This window comes from Rousettus aegyptiacus, unplaced genomic scaffold (assembly GCF_014176215.1).
Source record: "Rousettus aegyptiacus isolate mRouAeg1 unplaced genomic scaffold, mRouAeg1.p scaffold_m13_p_2, whole genome shotgun sequence".
NCBI classification, from domain to species: domain Eukaryota; kingdom Metazoa; phylum Chordata; class Mammalia; order Chiroptera; family Pteropodidae; genus Rousettus; species Rousettus aegyptiacus.
The window spans coordinates 10,055,357-10,073,841 of NW_023416295.1; the positions used below are offsets into that span (position 1 = coordinate 10,055,357).

Sequence of the window (18,485 nt, forward strand, 5' to 3'; positions counted from 1 at the left end):
TTCTGAAATATTTTATAAAATCAATAACATAAATCAACCTAAGCGTGAGTGGGAAACGTGGTCAAGGTGAGATTCAGATTTTATCAGAAATTGACTAATGCTAGATTGATATGTGCACATGTATATTTCACTACTGTCAAGTAATAGACACACTTTCTTCCTAAAATCTCCTGCTTCACTGCCAGGCAAGCTGGACTGAGCGAGAATGTGACTCCACTTTTTCATTCTCAAAGGGAATTTGAGAATGAAAAGAGCTAGATCTTTTATAGAGCTAGATTCAATAGACTAATAATGTTGAGTGTCTTTTCATGTGATTATTTGCCATCTGGATATCTTTGGTAAAGTGATACCACTACATACTATGAGAATGGCTAAATTTAAGAAGACTGCCCATTCCAATTTTTGGCAAAGATATGGAGAAGCTGGAACTCTCATTCACTCATGGTTGGAATGCAAAATGGTAAAAACACTTTGGAAAACAGTATGTCAGTGTAAAAAGTTAGACATACATCAATTATGTGACCCATCATTTACCCAGGAGAAATAAAACCATTTGTGTACCCAAAGCTTTGCATGAAAATATTTACAATAGCTATGTTTTTAATAATTAAATGCTGGTAACAACCCAAATTAGATCAACAAGTGAACAGATTCTTTAAAATGGTGTTATATCTATATCATAGAATACTACTCAGCTATGCTCAGTGAAGGAAGCCAAACAAAAAGAGCATATACTGTAGGGCTCTATTTATATAATATTGTATAAAATGTGAAGTGTAGAAACTGTATTTCAGTTACACCTCAATAAAGCTACTAAAAACATTAGCTCAACCTAATGAGCTTACAGATGTTAAAGTTTGAACTAGGAAAAGTTGAATCTGTTGAATAAAACCTATGCCAAACAGAATGAGTAAACCAAGAAAGCACTGCAAAAGAAAAAGCAAAAACCATATTTCAATTATTTATTGTGTAATGGAAATGTTACTCAAATCTCATGCATCTCACAGGCTTTCCCAAGGCCTATGAGGCTCTGCCTGTCTGTGACCTCACCTCCTACCTCTCTCCTGCCCCCGCCCTGCCCCGCCCACCATGCTAAGGCTACTCTGCTCTTTTTTTTTTTTCAACCATGAACTCACAAGCTTCTTTTCAACTCAAGTCCCTGGTACCAACTCTTTCTCCCTCCTTGGATAATCCTCCCAGATCTGTCCATGTCATACTCCTTTAGCTCACACATCAATTCATCATTGGAGAAGTCTTAACTAACCACCCTATGTAAAGTAATCCTAACCTCAAAGCAATTACTTTTTATCATACCATATCATTCTACCCTATTTTTTTTTTCACTTAGTACTTTCTTTCAATCACTGCTATGTAGATTTTACTGGGAACATAAACCTTACCTTCTCATTCAGTACTTTATTTCCAGCACCCAGAATTGTGCTTACCACACTATAAGTTCACGATGAACATCTTTTGAAAGAATTCGAGTCTCCTTTCACTCATCCTAAATAACTTCTGTGTTAAATTTCCAGAGGCAACTCCAACAATCTGAATGTCAAAACTCATTGATGAAAAGGGTCTTCGATACCTACATGCTCTTCTTCCAAGTCAACCAGTCAGCCGCAGCACTGAAGCATGTGTTTGCCTCCCTGAGACTGTTTGTATGCAAGGTAAGGGCACTTTGGGTTCCAGCAAAAGCTCCATGAAGGATGCTGATAAATGCACTTACAACTTTTGGTACAAAGGACTGAAAGTTTGTTTTCTTCTATTTTGGTTTATTTACTTTTATTAAACGATTTATTTGGTTTTATTAAACTATTTGATTCATGGTCTCCAAATAAGTTCACAGTCTTGACAGCCTATCTTCTTGGATATAAAAATGGAATAAAATTAGCATTCGACTGTCAGTTCTTTGGGTTCTCAGTATTTGTGGCAGGCACTTAGGTTAAATGCACATGAACTGTGATATCCATTCAATGGTTCCACACTAAAGCAGATAGAGCTGTCGCCTTTGGGTAACTCTGTGGTTTTTACAATATTGAGTGAATAGAAAACATTTTGAAGCTCTCACTCCATTCTCTTGGGCTGTCATCAGTTACTGATGCAAAGGGTACTCATAATTAGTAAAAGTTTATTTCCAGAAAAAAAAAAAATGCTAACATAGACCTTAACAAATAAAATTGTATCCTCTTCCACTTACAAATGGAAGAAAAAAACTTGGTTTAAAAAAAAAAAGAAAAAAGAAGAGTTTTGTTCTAAGGAATTTTAAAATATGAGAATGAACAAAGCCAAATAAAGGAATGTTGCTCACTTCAGCGCCTCCATTTCCACAGTTTCCCGCAGCGTTCTTTCAAGGGCCCGCTGACCTGTGTGGATCTTTCTGCTACGAAGTCCTAAAATGCTGTAACCACAGGTCACGGTCAACCCAGACAGAAGCATCAGCACTTCTGTACTTTTTCATGAGGAAGAATTTTGAATTTAATAAGCAAAAGTCAATCGTCCGATCCCACCTTCAGGTAAGTGCTGCCAATTTTCATTCATGATGTCATTAAAACCACTCCTCTGTGTCAACATTGAGAAAAGACTGCTGTCCCCAGGACAACCAGTTCCCAACTCCTCTGCCAGAGTCTTCTTTAAAGATGCCCATCACACTCAGTTCAGATGCATAGGAAGAGGGCAGCTGGGCAGAAATCAGAGAAGCTCATAACTCCATCTATATTTTTTCTTCTGCCAGGGAATAAAATTATACAGAACACACAGCTCAGGACACCACTTTCTCTTAGACACCAAAGCCCACAAGATTCTAAATGCATAAATTTCTTTTTTCAAGATATCCTAAGATTCCTGCAACCTTTCTTAAGTATTCGAGACTGTAAGAAAAGCCCTAGATTACATGGCCTTCTAAAGATTTAATACATAAAGATGTCATTCATTGGGCCAATAGAGAGAAATTAATGATACATTCACCCAAGCCAATGGATTTCTTTAAAACTCCTGTTTCTGAGCTACTTATGATTGAGGTTTCATTTTTCTTTTTTCTTCCAGCTCATCAAGGCTGTAAGCCAGTTAATAGCTGATGCTGGGATTGGAGGTTCTCGGTTTCAACATTCCCTTGCAATTACCAATAACTTTGCTAATGGAGACAAGCAAATGAAAGTAAGAAATGCTTTGTGGGCTTTTTTAAAAAATTAAGAATGAACTAAATTCAATTTTTTGTGAGATATCTAAATTATAGATGCAAATTCAGCATCATGTTTATGAAGACTTTGTGTATTTACACTGAGTGCTTGTTTGAACTGATAATCAACTCATACTTTCAGCATGTAACCTGTTGTGGAATTTCTAAGACGCGTAGTTGAATGATGTGTAAGAAGAAAACTTACCACAAATATCCAGAAATATAGTGATTCTTTCATAATCCCATGCTTGGCCAAATTTATCTTTCTTTTAGAACTTTATAAAGACTTCTCCTTTAGGGTAGAGCCTGACTTCAGGCATGGCTAAACCCAGTGATCAAAATGTTTTCAGATCCTCTCCGCTTACTGCCTCTGTTTTTGTCCCTCTCAGTTCAACTTTACTCTTTGCTTATTTCATGTACAGGCTGTCCCCATGAGCTTACTCTCTCAAAAATTCTAAGGACACTAGTAGTATTCTATGAGTGAGAAAAGCACCTTATTCTATAGTGCCAATCAAAGTCCCAGAACTGAACCTTGTACTGCGACCTCATGCCATGTACCTATCCCTAAACCAATCACTGAGGGATCAAAGAATATGATTGGTCAGGCCATTATCATGTGCCACCTCTGGTGCCTGGGAATGAAGTAGACCCATTCAAATCGCATGAACTAGAGCCAGAGAGGAGAGCATCTCAAAGGACAATCAGGACGTTCTTACTAGAAGAAGGGGGGCTAGAAGACAAAAGAAAGGAGTCTATTACAAGTCTTACTTTAAATGTGTATAACCACAATCACAATACATAGAATACATAGATGAAGAACATACACATTTATGAACAGCATATAGGATGCACCAAACTGTGATGCCAAGCCATAATTAACAGCCTAACTTATGAATTCTAAACAGATAATGACCCAGCCTCTCTCTTTTCCAAAGAACAGCAATTTCCCAGCAGAAGTGAAAGATCTGACTAAACGTATAAGGACTGTTCTGATGGCCACGGCTCAGATGAAGGAGCATGAGAAGGACCCCGAGATGTTGGTGGACCTCCAGTACAGCCTGGCGAACTCCTATGCAAGCACCCCCGAGCTACGGAGGACCTGGCTGGAAAGCATGGCCAAGATTCACGCAAGAAACGGAGACTTGTCCGAGGTGCTTAGCAAAGGCCGTCATTCCCCATTGCGTTGTTCCTTGTGTCAGGACAATTGGATTTTCATTTATAGCATGAATATAAAAAGTTACTGTTAATCTAGATGTGACCTCATTATATATTATGGGCATTAAATTTGCAGGTAGGAATCAAGGCTGCCTGACTCCACATAAATGAAATCAAATGAAGGCTAGAATCTGTAGGGAAAACTGCAATTGTAGGCTTCATAATGCAGAACTAAATGCTAAAACCCTGAGGCCGAAGAGGATCGTTGTAAAGGTGTCTGCGAATTAAGAGTTATATAAATTAATGTTCTGTGTTGTCACACTCGTCCTCTACCAAGGGAGTTGGGTGGGGTAGCTTGCCACTGCCGTGAGTAAGTTTACGTCAGGTTGATCCTCATTTGCAAGCTAGTCAGACTGGCAATGGAAAAATCGACACATAGCGGTGAAGAATCTCCACTATGCGAAGGTCATAAATCAATAGCTAACATTTTGATGTCAGTTTAAACATTGGGTGGATTTATATGCAGCAATTAATAGCATGCCGGTGGCTTCTGGACACCACATGGGGCAGTTCTGACTTATTCTCAGAAATATGACCCCTTTGGGAAGAGATTAATTTGTCTAAGAGAGTCCCCAAAACTGAAGCTCTTCTAAACACACGTGAGGGACTCTGGAATGGAAACAGAGCCTCGCTTGGTGTCCGTTTCATGAGGACAAGAATGAGAAACTATGTGTCTCTTGGACAGCCCTGAAAATGGAGAAATTCCTCCATTAATCTTCAAACAGAAAAGCTGAAGTCACTTGGACTATTCAATAGGTCAAGTTCTAGTATGCGTTGGGCCATGTTTCAGGCTTTACAGGAGACCTCAGAAAACAATAAAGTGTCACCCATGTAATCTGGTTAGCGAAGCACCCAGTTACATTAGGTCACACTATTTCATCGTGCCACCTTGTGAGGTGACCATTTTAAAGGCAATAAAAATTTGAGTATAGGTCATTACCGGAAGTGGAAAAGGTAAGAAAGCAACTTATTGCTACTTCCAGTTTAGACCCGGATGCTATAGCTTATAGTTTTAGCAAGAAAAGAGAACTATGGATTGAAAATATATACAATGAATATAATACATTATATGTGTGTGTGTGTGTGTGTGTGTGTGTGCGCGCGCGCGCGTGTGGGGAGAGAGAGAGAGAGAGAGAGAGAGAGAGAGAGAGAGAGAGAGAGAGACTTAGATATTAAGAAAAGAAGATGATTCCATGGGAAAATTTTTCAGACTAGCTCATTCACTCTCCTGAAAACTACATCAAGGAAAACAACCGCCCCCCCCCCCAAATTTTTTTTTTAAAGCCCAAATATGTGTTTTATTCTTGAATGTAAAATTTTTGGAAATCTGATTCTTGTGTTTCATTCTGTCATGAAAAGGGCCCCTCCACATACTCTGACATGGAATGCAGGCTCGCCTTGGAAGATTAGTCCTAATTAAATAAACAGTAAAATTTAGCGCATGCCTTCCACTAAGGCTGTTTTCTTCTTTATTGCAGGCTGCCATGTGTTACATCCACATAGCAGCCCTCATCGCGGAATACCTGAAAAGGAAAGGTAAGATGACTGTGTGAGGGGGGGAAAATTCCAGAAATCGACCTGTTGAAAACTAACTTAAAATTCACCTGCTATTTTTAGATTTTATTAATCTCTGTTCTGTTTTATTAAGCAGTATTAATTTTCACAGATATTTCTAATTTTGTTGTACTTCTAAGTTTTAACTCTCATGTCATTACCGTGTGTATCTTATGTACAAGAAGGCTTCCTAGTTCAAAATGAGAATGCTTCATTTTGTATATCGATTTATACATAGCTTGAATTAACACAGACCTGTAGCAATGTCCTAACCTCATCTTGCACTACCATAGGTTACTGGAAAATGGAAAAGATTTGCACACCATCCCTGCTCCTGGAGGATATCCACCCCTGTGATAGCAACCCATTACTAACAACTCCCAGTGGAGGAAGTGAGTGGTCTAACTGAGCTCCTTTACCCCACGGACTAGTGCACAGGAAACCCAGTTGCTGTTTAAACTTCAATGGAACTCTTAAACGTATTCCTAGAAGCGAAAACTGTCTCAGACCTACATGAATTCCTCTGTAAAAAAAAAAAACAAATTTCTAGCATTCAGAAATTGCATCTGAATTCAAAATTTATCAAGTTTAGATTACTGAAAAGTAATAAAGTAGAACTGCTTCTTATCCAATATTATTATGAGTTATGGCAGTATTTTGTTACCAATTTGCCTGCTAAGCTATCTTCGGGATTTTATTCAGGATTTGATGAATTGTTTAAAATTGCAAGAGAAATCCATTTTAATTTTAAAATGTAATAAAACTGTTTATTCAAAATAAGAGATGCAAAAGTAGAGACATAAACATAGTGTATATACAAGACTACTAATCAGCATGTTCCATTTTTTAAAAGCATGAACTGATTCTGATAATTTATAAAATATAATAATTTGCAGTATTGATTTTCTTTCATTAAAAATATTTCAACTTTAACGTCTGATAAAAAAGATTTTGTAATGATAACTAGAGAATTACTCTGTAAAAAGTTTGGCAATATGGATAACACATTTAACATGTTTTCTTTTACAAAAGTTTATTCAAATCCACAGTTATAAACAGCAGTCAATTTCATAACTTATCTTTCAAAATGCAGTAAAAAAAACTCAGTGTATATAAAACAGAAACAAATTTTTAGATATTAAGATCAAAATACATAAACAAAAGGTAAATGGACTTTAGTTACAATATTTTAGAAATATAATTGGTCTCTTATTCTTTTAAATAAAGATTTGTATACATATTTTTAAGGGTCTCGGTGGATTTTGCAAATAAGATGTGTGAACCAAATGACCAAAGTGAGCTATGGGACAGTGAGGTCATTTCTTTGGGGACATTGGAGAAGAGACCAGATGTGGCATCATGATGGATGTCCACACTAAAATTCACGGATCTTTTTCCTCAGTTCCATTCTTCCTACTGAGCTTTATTTTTATATAAAAGTCCCAAATCATCCTCATTTTATTTAACATGCCCTCCCTTCCCATCTGTCTTTTATCATAATCAGATACTATACAGTTTCATAACGGCTATTTCGAATTCTGACTGAAAACGAAATTGAAGAAACCAGATAAAATTAGATTTCAGTTTAAGAAGTTATGGAAACTGATATCCCAAAATGTTACATGAAACTTCAATATTCCAAAAAAAAATTAAATGCCCACTTTTAGACCTGAAGTAATATTAGAATATAACATACCCATTCAGAAAAGAATGTACTTGTTTAGTAAACCCTAAGGAAGGTGATCATCTATGATGCAATAGCGTATATTCATATCCATTGACGTGTATACGAAGTCATCAAAATGCTTTAATGTTAGATATTTCTTAGTCAAGAATAAATTATCCCTTCACTGAAATGTGTACATAAAAATATATGTAATATAGGCAACTCCAGAAACTATAGCTGTAATAATGATCATCATCATAATAATAAGTATGTTATAACTTTTCCTGTTACAATCAATTCTCATGTATTTTAATATAGGTTTAATTATAGAAGAAATATTAGTATAAAGAAGTGGGAACCTAGAATGTATTAATGCAAGGATTAAATTGCAACAATCATTATAATTTTGAACATGCTTTGGAGGTGATAATTTAGTTATATAACCAATGAGCTGATTATTAAAAATAAAAATATCCCACAAAAGCATTAGCTATAACTTATAAACCTCATGCTCCATATAAGGCGCTGCACGAGGCTCTGCACCGACAGTATCTGAATTAGTTACCAATAACAAGTTAAGTGCTATTATCACCTCCTGTTTACAAGCAACAAAACCAAAAGAAGTTAAACTACCCGCTCCAGGGCTCATGGCTAATTTGCAGTGGGGCCAAAGTTCAAGGGCTGATCTGTCACTTCGGTGTTCACTCATAATTACTCATATTCCTGACCTTTCAGATCCAGTCCCTCCTCTGTGGATGTTACCCATTATCAATTGTTTTCATATTTACCTATAGAGCCAGCTCTTTTTTTAAATCTTGGTACCCAAAAGCTAAAAAAAAAAAAAAAAAAAAAAAAAAAAAAAAAAAAAAAAAAAATGAGAAAGTTTATAGATATAGCAAAAGAGTAAAAGTTAGTGAGTATTGAGCGCCATCTTTATAAGGTACTGACCTTACCAGGTGTTTCCTCAAATATTAATGTTTTGAGTCCTTTCAACCACTCTTTGAGATAGATATGAATGTCTCCAGTTTAACAAACGCGGCAAACAAACTCAAAGAACAGAGGGTCTGCGTCACGCTACAAATCCTGTGTTCTGTCCGTAATCCCATGCCAGTTTCTTGTAGAAAATGTGTCACTTGAAAATAATACAAAATTAAAACAGGGGAACATTAACTGCCTGGCAGAGAATATTTATCAACAGTCATAATCTAACCATCTCGTTAACATGAGAAAAACTTCATTAAATTGCAATAACCACCACTTGTAATGTCATAAAGAAAGGCATTAGCAAACTCGAGCAAGATTTGGCTCAAATAATAATTTTGCATTTTGCTTGGTCCTCTCAAGGCATGTTCTCCATGGGCTGGCCGGCTTTTCTGAGCATTACACCAAATATTAAAGAAGAAGGAGCAATGAAAGAAGATTCGGGAATGCAAGACACACCATACAATGAGGTAGACCTAAATGATCTAGTGTATAATAATCAAGTAAAAAGATTCATCGAATTGCAACATTTAGCTAAATGGAGGAGAGAAAATCTTATTCAGAAATCAAATAAAGTTAATATACTATAACTGAAGCAAAATGAAATGCAGGCTAAAATTAAGCTATGATTAATCAATATCAGATTCCATTGATAAAGCATAATTTTCAATGAAAGTTTAAATTAAACTTTACTTCTCTAAGATGGATCCAGATATCTATGATCAGCTCTTCTATAAGGTACATAATCTCGAGACCTTTGGTAAATGTGGTAAGGAATACTGAACTTTTTGTAAGCTGGTCCCAACATTTTTTTTTAATGCATTAGAGAATTTATTTACAAATACACTTGAACAGAAAGGCTCACTAGTTTCTGCAGAAAACCTCCTTCTGGAATGAATAAATAACCATGGTTATTTTTTACTAATAAAAAGAAGCTTTCTACTAGAAATAACTTAGCAACAATTCTGATGAAGGAAATAGAGTTCTATAAGTTAACTCTAAAAAATAATAATATAACATAGATCAAAAATAAGGATACAAAAAGTAAATTTAGGGATGGATTTTAATGAAATTTTGCATATAGTTCTACATTAATTTAATGTACATTGCAAAAAAAACACAATAAATGCAGCTACATATTTAAATTAACTATTTCAAATAATGTTTAAGAATCCTTTTTAGAAAGATACTGTTGAAAATGTCCCAACAATATTATCCACTTGCTTTAAAGAGTATATAATTTGATTCAGTTAAATACTTATTAAGTCACTAGCGTACGTGAGACATTGAGTTAAGGGTGAGAGGCAAAGATAAAAAAGGCATAATCCCAGTGCTCGAAGAGTTTAGAATCTTAAGACAAACTTCCTTCAGGGTGGGGAGTAGCCAACCTGAGACCAGTAATTTACAGCCAGTAACTCTAGTTATAAGCACCTTATGTGGCTGCAATTAAAAGGAGAACAAGTTTTTTTACATGAAAATAGTTGGAATAAAGATGAGTGGGATATAAATAAAAGTCCCCCAGACTTTTGCACTGGGTCTTGATATTTGATAAGATATGAAGGTGCCAATGAGAAGATAAAGTTTTTATAGGTGTAGCAACAACACAGGCAAGAGTGTGAAGGTTCTCAGGATGGTGTGGTGTGTGGTATGATACGGCCAAAATGCAAGGTGAGTCTCAGGGTGCTGAGAGAGAGCCCCAGCAAGGCAGGCTGGTGCCTGATTATGGAGCTCCTTGAATGCCATCCTAGAGAGTCTGGACAGCAGTTTAGAGAGTGGAGTTCTCACAGATTTTTAGGGCAGAGGAGATCTCATGATCAGAGTTATGCTTTAGGAAGAAGATTACAGGGAGCAATGTGTTGGACCATCTGGAGTGGAGAAACAGATTTCCTAGAAGACTAACGCAGGGATCTAAGAGTACAAAAGCAGGGGTCTGGCCTGTCAATGACAGTGGGAATGGAAAGCACTGGACAGGTCTGTGGGCATTTCATAGACTTAAATTAGCACATTAGAGGGACTAATTAGGTGACGGTAGACAGGGAAAGGGAATAATCCAGGTGACACCACAATCCCTTGCTGGCTAGATGTAAATGTGAATAACAAAGACAGAGGACACAGAAATCTCACTGTGGAAAAAATCGACAAGGCAATAATTTTGAAATTAAGCTTCAGGGATGTTAATCATGTAAAATCTTGCTGTGGTTTGGGAATCTGCAGAATATCCTGGTGGAACAGCTGTATATGTGTGTGGAGTTTCTTTGGAAGTCTGAGAGATATGAACTCATCGCCGATGTCAACAAGCCCATCATCGCTGTCTTTGAGAAGCAGAGAGACTTCAAAGTAAGTTTTCAAAACCTGGAAGTTAGTTCAAATATCCTACTTTAAATTGATCAATTATTTACTATTTTCAAAAGTAGAAACTTCTTTTTTTTTTTATGTCAGCATCATTGTCACAAAACCCTTCAATGTATGGTTTCAGAAACTGTCAGATCTCTACTACGACATTCACCGGTCATACCTGAAAGTCGCAGAGGTGGTGAATTCAGAGAAGCGCCTGTTTGGTCGGTACTATCGTGTGGCGTTTTACGGGCAGGTGAGTTCACTAGAAGTGGTGTGGCCCGTAAATTCTGTTGAGCATGTCGATGTTGTCTTTCATTCTTTATGAGACATCTAACTACACGTGCTAGAGGACTGATGGGAAGGGCTGTGAGGGTGGAGGTGGGTGTGTCTGGGTACGTTTGAGTGTTTCAGTTTGAGAGTCCACGTGTTTGTCCATAGGGATGTGCTGGGCGGAGAACTCCATGGGTCTTTATACATATTGAATTAAAACAGGGATCTCTAACTTCTTGGAGAAAGGGGGTACTTACTTTTCAGCATCCTCTCTTCTCAGTTCACTCCAAAATATCTAATTATAGGTTTGTGTCATATAGTAAAGTGAAATTAAATTGAACATGTTTTAAGAAATGAAATTCATAGCCTTCTAGGATATAAAGAATTCCTGGGGGCCCCACCATGTCAAAGCCATGAGCTTTTGACTTTATAATCATGCCTTTTCTTTGTTCCTACTTTCAAACTGTCACTGCTTTATGGCAGAACACTGTATGGTTGTTTTGTTTTCCATTCCGCAGGTCACTATAATTTTAAAAGTTACATTTCTCAGCTTACTGCATAAACAATGAACAAGATTGAAAATATTAGCCAGCCATAGCACTGGCCTGCAAGTAAAGCGATTGTATTACATATTAATAATGAATGTCTCTGAGTAGTGCTTTGAGTGGGATAAACCCAAGCATCATCCTATTCTTTTCAGGAAGGCTCATAACACTATCATATTTCAACAGACATATTTCAGACTATTACTCTTGTGGAGAAACATTCCATTCTCATATGTTCACGGTTGGAATAACTCAGCCCTCTCATTTTCTTTTTTTCCCCCATTTCTTCATATAAGGCACTGCTGCACATAGCTTCTTGTTCTCTTCAGATTCTTTTAAGACACCATCTGAAGGAGTCAAATAAAGTACGGTCATTCTAGATGATTTCCCATTGAAGTCGTTTTGAAAAACATCTGTTTTCTTCTAATCACCAAAGGCGGTTTAAAAATGAACTTCGGAATTTAAAAACATAGTTGCTCTCTACCTGGAAAGGATATTGAGTAGCCCTCACCTAAACAGATTAATTCAACCCAGATTTTCCCCAGGGCGCAGCAGCACCAGGATTGTGGAGACAAAGAAAATTAGTGGTGTGGGGAACGGGGATGTGGGGGGACAGTCTACAGATTTGGGGGGTCCCTGGAAAAGAATCTAAACTCTCTGAACTCAGTGTATGTTGAGGAGAGAGAAATGTGCAGGAGAGGAGGAGAAAGAAAGCGAAATAATATCTTGAAAGTCAACAAGAAACAACAAGAAACAAAAATAAATAAATAATTTTTGACCTTGTTGAACCATGAGCAAGAAAAAAGGCAGAAAACCTGATCAGGAAGAGGAAGTGGAGTTAGGGGGTGCAAGGGAAAGACAGGGCTTCCAGGGAATGGCAGCACAGCAGTGACATTTGGCCAACCTAGATTTGAGTCTCCACCCTTCAAGCAATTGTTCCAATGGAAAAAGTAATCAACTGCCATTAATACTCATGAAAACCAGACTGCCTCCTGGTGGTTTCTCCAACCAATATCTAGGATACTGGCCGTAGAGCAGGTGAAAACTAATCAGGCTACTTTCCAACTAGATTTTAATGCAGATGTTTGCTCTTCTCTTCTTTTGGTCTTGGTCCTTCCAGGCTGTGGTAAGTTCTCTCTCTCTCTCTCTCTCTCTCTCTCTCTCTCTCTCTCTCTCTCTCTCTCATTTGCATGCTCTAATAATCCTTACACTTCCTTGTGTATGGTTTTACTGAATTTTAACATTTTTGTGCAAATCAACATTCGGTACAAAGGTGAGATAATCCTGCTTCCATTCATCCTGCATTTCTTGAACTAAATCGTGTTTACTCCGGTTATCTGAATTACAAAAAATGTAACCTTTATTTTTCATATATAGCATATTTCGACACAACACTAGGTGTAGTCTGAAAACCTATACACACACACATAGAGAGATAAATATGGGCACCACATATTTGAAATGTATTTATAGGAGACTCAGTATTGGAAACTTCAGGCCACTGAGATTTGCAGCTGATTGAGAAAAGCACAGTGGTAAGGATTTCAAAAGGTGGGGTGGTGGCCATTAATGGAGACCTTCTAGATGAGTATCGTGGGGGAGCAGGGCTCTCTGTTGTGGTGGCTCTGAGTAGTCTCAGAGGTGATGACGCTAATGCCAACTACAAAAGGTGGACAGCGAACTAAACCTTTACTCAATTGGTCAAGTCCTCTGAGATGCAGAAAGAAGCAATGTCAGAAATTTAGAGGACAAGCAAAGACAAAAATAATGTGCCAGTACCTAGAGCTCTGTGACACAATTTTCTTAGTGTTATGAAATTGGCCATATTAAGCTATTTTTTAACTGCAAAAGAAATGGCAACTTCATGCAATTCAACATAATTATTGTTGATTAAACCGAAAAGAGAAATTCTTTCAATATCCACACATTGTCCGTATTCAATTCTGCTTGTCTATGCAGTACATACTTTTTTGTAATTCTTTAAGTCCCTTCCCACATCCATACCATATTTCCTACCTTCACTTATAAATTTGGGGTTGTGGATCCTTAACTCACCTACTAAATGAATACTTGAACACCCCTATACTAAATAGACTGAGGGGGTGATGGGGAAGGTTGGGGAGAGCAACTTTCAAATGACTTAACTTTGTTCTTTTCACAGATTCCTCAATAGAGAGCTGGTTGTTTTTAACGCTGCCAGTATTCTCAATTGTCTTTTATTAAAAATTTCAACCTGAGCTTAAAAGGCAAAGTGTTCTGTTAAATCTGCAGATGGGAGTGTGGACTAAAGCTCCAATCCTAGCCGCCTTTCAATAAGGAGAACCAATGAAGGTCGTCCCGATAAGCAGCAATTTAGAATCTTGGTCGTTATTGTTCAAATTCCTGTCCCAAGCCACCAAATGGAAAGTGGGAGCTTTTATGTTGAGCAGGGGCAGACTGCATCTCACTTCACACTTGATGATAAAGAAAAATCAAATAGATTTGGACATTTCACCGGGTGTTGCAGAAATGAAAGCTCCAAAGATCTAAGATAAAGTCTTGACTAAATTATTAGCATAATCTCTATAATCAAAAATATTTTTTAATGATTATTCTTTATGTTCCTGTAAAATTCACCTTTTAGTATCCAGATTGACATGTATCCAGAATCTTGTAATTGTATTACAAAGAGTTTAAGAATGCAGAGAAATGGTTCCATATCATATGCAATAGGCTCTCCATCCCCCACAAAGGCCTTTGGATTAATCTTTTAGGGTCCCAGGTAGATGGTGCTTTTATTTTATAGTCTTGAGGAGGGTAGTTAATATTATGCCTTCGATGAGCCACACACTAGAAAACAAGTTGGAACTTTAAAAACGCAAGTCTTGCATAGCATGAATTTTCTAATTCAGCCCCTGGCATCATCATTGCCTATGGAAATTTTACACAGAACAGCCTATATAAAGCATCCCCAAAGTGCCCATGAAGTATTCATTTCCAGAGTAACGAAACAGCAGTAGTGATCAAACATCAACTATAATCGATGAAGCCTTTAGGCTCTGATATTAAGCGTGAATGCAAGCAAGGACATGTGCATAGCATAACTAAAAACAGCAGATGCCCCTGGAATGAATTAAATGAAAGGCCTGGGAGAATTTTATTTTATTCACCAAAAGATGTAGGTTGATTCTCACTCATGTCTACATGGGTGTAGATGCATTTCAGAATCTTAATAGAAAGCAGATTGGGGAAAGGAAGAAAAGTGAATGTATATTTGTAAAGCCACTACACACACACACACACACACACACACACACACACACACACGTGTGTGATTGAATTCATATTTATATGGAACCATTTCTCTGCATTCTTATAGCCTTTCTTCTCTTAGCATTTAGCCTATTATTAACGTTTCTGACCCATCTTTGATATACTAGATTTTGCTTTCAATACATTCCTTCATTTGTGACCTCTGAATCAATTGAATATAAAATCAGGAACATTTGTATTTGACTTCCCAGTAATGATCTAGGGGCACTGCAAGATTCTGAAGTGCCTGCAAAAACATCTAAGGAGGGGTCAATGACTTTAGTTGTCAGTTTAGTAAAGTCATTTTTATCAGAATCCACTGAAGTTTCATAATCCATGCATGTTAACTCTACTATCTCGAAGTCCGCATTTCGCTAGAATATGTGCTCTTTCCTAACCACAACAGATCAGGGTGTTTATTGCATTGTAAAATGGCATTTTAAAAAACCAAACTAACAAGGGAAATGCAGAGGTCACATTTCCTGTTGCCTTGAAACACAGTCTGCTCATCACCTTGGCAATAAAACAAAAGAGAAACTGCCCCTGGGTTTTCATCACCTTGTGTCCCTATTTATAAACCATTTATTTCATAGACAGAGCTGAAATTGAAATCTTCTTTAAGATAGTGTCCTGTGGCTCGGTGGGCTTAGCTTTGACGGTTTCCTTGGATAAAAGGTGAATTTGCATTTCAAACATTTTCAGAGCTGCCATTTTTCTGGCTCCAACAGCTCTTTCACAGTCCCTGGCAGACAGCAAACTAAATACTTTATTCTACTACAGCTCCTTTATACTGGTTTTATAAAATATTCTCAGTAGGTTAAGTCTCCACACTCATTAGATGATAGATATATGGTAGGTAGGTAAGTAGGTAGATAGGTAGGTAGGTAGGTAGATAGATAGATAGATAGATAGATAGATAGATAAGACAGGTAATAGATAGATAGATGATAGATAGATGAGAGAGAGAGAGACAGACAGACAGACAGACAGACAGACAGATAGATATAGATAGCCAGAGAGATGGTAGACAGACAGACAGACAGACAGATAGATAGATAGTCTTGAATCTATTTTCTTCTAATCAATTACTTACCAAAATGTCAAAATGAGCATTAGTAGACTTTTATAAAAAGGGAAGTATAGTTTCTGTGCAAGAGAAAATGAAGATATGTCTTTTTAAGCCCTCGAAACTCAGTTAAGCTATTTCCCTGCATCTGAGCCAGAACTCAACTTGCTTTACTGACACAGAATTTTCTTCTTTATCATTGCCATCGTCCGCATCCTCAACATCATAGCTAACACTCACCAAAGGCCCATTGTGTGCCAGGCACTGTCTTTGGGGCCTCCCAATAAATTTCTGAGTCTATACTATTTCCTATCCTCCAGACCAAAGAGTATGGATGAAAGTCACAGGTCATGCCCAAAGGTCAGAGTAATGACAATAAAATCTTGCTTCCCACACTTCTTTTCTGCTAACTCTGGATTCGGAAAGGTATTAGGGAAAAAACTTCGCAGGGAAAATGTCTCTTTGTGCTTGTTTTAACACCATGATGGGAAAATCTTTTCCTGGGACTTGGAGACATTTTTCTCACTGAGATGGAAGTTATAAATATTGTTTTAGCTATTGCCCCAGGGTGGCTGGGGGGATTCTGGTTGACGGTCTCTGAAGTCTTATTTCTCTGATGTGTCTGTCAATTTTAGCTACTAACTTCTGACCTTGAATAAGACAGAACTCCACAAAGACAGCAACAGAAAAAAGAGAGCAGATTGGAAGTCACGAGGGAATGAGGCCAGGCCCCCACCACCCCGACATAGTCTACAAGAACAACACAGAGCTGCTTTGCGAGCTTTCAACGTCATATGTCACTTTCTTTTTTTTTCTTTCTTTCTTTATTTTTTTGTTTGTTTGTTTAACAGGTTAGGGTCAAGGTATTCATAATCAGCTGTGTTTAGTCTTGAACATTTCTCAAAGAAATCATTAGTAAAAGCGGTGTTATTAATCACAGTGGAATCACTTCCAGTTATACCTGGTGCAAATATATCTTTTGAAGATGTACGCCCACTGGAACTATTTCATCCATCTGTTTATTTATTTAATAGATGTAGAGTGACGTCCCCCTACAGACCAGGCACTGTGCTAAACACTAGACGTACAATGTTAAACAAGACACTTTCTTGACTTGAAAAAAAAATCGAAGTCATTTTGGGAGATACCCAAGAAAACAGGCAATTAATTACCTGCTTGACAAGAACTGTGCTGGCCAAAGTGCCTTGTTCCTTGGCTTCTGCAAATGTGCAGTTACAGCCCACTTATGATACAAAGTACACTGTTCATGATGGTACCAGGGTGAAAGTGCTTCCCAGGCGTAAAGATGCAGATGTAAAGATGCAGATGTGAATTTCATCATTATTCTTAGGTCACTTCACATTAGCCACGAAAATTCAGCATGGTGACATTTGATCCATGGTTTTTACATACAGTAAATATTTTTTAAATAGTCAAAGATAATATTTTTTTTAGAAAAGTAAAGATCGCTAAGATTCTTTGTGATCTCCAGTATCTTTACCTGGCCCTCCAAAGCATTTTCCTTGAGGTAAATTCTGTAGTCAGAAGAAAGCAGATGCCCTTAAGTTCTTTACTCCAGATAACCTAGTACTTTGAGGCTACATGTGTCCCACAGGAAAAATGCTCTGTGTCTCTTCAAAGAGAAGGAATGATAAAGACTTAGTTATCCACAGGTAATGGACTCTTTTCTTCCCCTCTTTCAAACTAGACAAATGAATTAATAGAAGCTAAAATCGACTTGCTCCTGTGGCATGAGAGTGATGGCATGGTTACTTTACGGTTTTCAATTCTGTAAGGTCTAGCTTCGCAAGGACGTAAAAGATCTACTAGTAAATTAAATAATGAATTTGCATTTAGCAAATCTGCATCAGGCCCTTGACAATAATAATGTAAAGTTATTTAAAAAATAACAGTACTCGGGAGCATACCCTGTGTAATTTCTGTGATAACCATACAGGTGTTGTGGGTTTTCATCTAAGATAATGTAGGCTGCATATCAACTCATTTAGATCCCTTCACATGTCCTATAGTATTTCCTACGCTAGCTTCAAAGCCTTTTACGAGACCTTGTTAAAAATGATACAGCTCTTTGAAAAATGCCGAAAATTCTCCAGACCCCATGTTCTACCCCAGGCTGCCACATGAGGGCATTCTTCCCCCAAAATATATGCAAGCAAGTATTACTATTGATTTCTGCAAATAGAGGAGATACGTATGAGATATCTCATGACGTTCTTTGGCCTGGCTAGGGAGTGTTTCCATAAGTAACTGATTCTAACATGATATTTTGTTTTCTTCACTTAATTTTTCTCTGATTTAGATTTTATGAGGTACTAATCAATGGCTTGGATGACAACCAAAACCTGGATTTTGTTTTGCTTG

The 18,485-nt window shown here is 37.3% G+C and overlaps 1 protein-coding gene across 10 annotated transcripts in view; it reads left to right on the forward strand.

Annotated features, from left to right (window-relative positions):
* Window positions 1-18,485, forward strand: part of DOCK10 (dedicator of cytokinesis 10) — a 229,013-nt gene that overhangs the window by 199,717 nt on the left and 10,811 nt on the right. For all 10 annotated transcript variants that reach the window (XM_036237139.1, XM_036237140.1, XM_036237144.1 and 7 more), the window contains exons 42-50: window positions 1,533-1,670; window positions 2,334-2,516; window positions 3,046-3,156; window positions 4,114-4,329; window positions 5,872-5,929; window positions 6,241-6,339; window positions 8,958-9,064; window positions 10,809-10,931; window positions 11,071-11,184. In XM_036237139.1, the coding sequence (XP_036093032.1) occupies window positions 1,533-1,670; window positions 2,334-2,516; window positions 3,046-3,156; window positions 4,114-4,329; window positions 5,872-5,929; window positions 6,241-6,339; window positions 8,958-9,064; window positions 10,809-10,931; window positions 11,071-11,184 (1,149 nt within the window). The remainder of the gene's footprint in view (window positions 1-1,532; window positions 1,671-2,333; window positions 2,517-3,045; window positions 3,157-4,113; window positions 4,330-5,871; window positions 5,930-6,240; window positions 6,340-8,957; window positions 9,065-10,808; window positions 10,932-11,070; window positions 11,185-18,485) is intronic.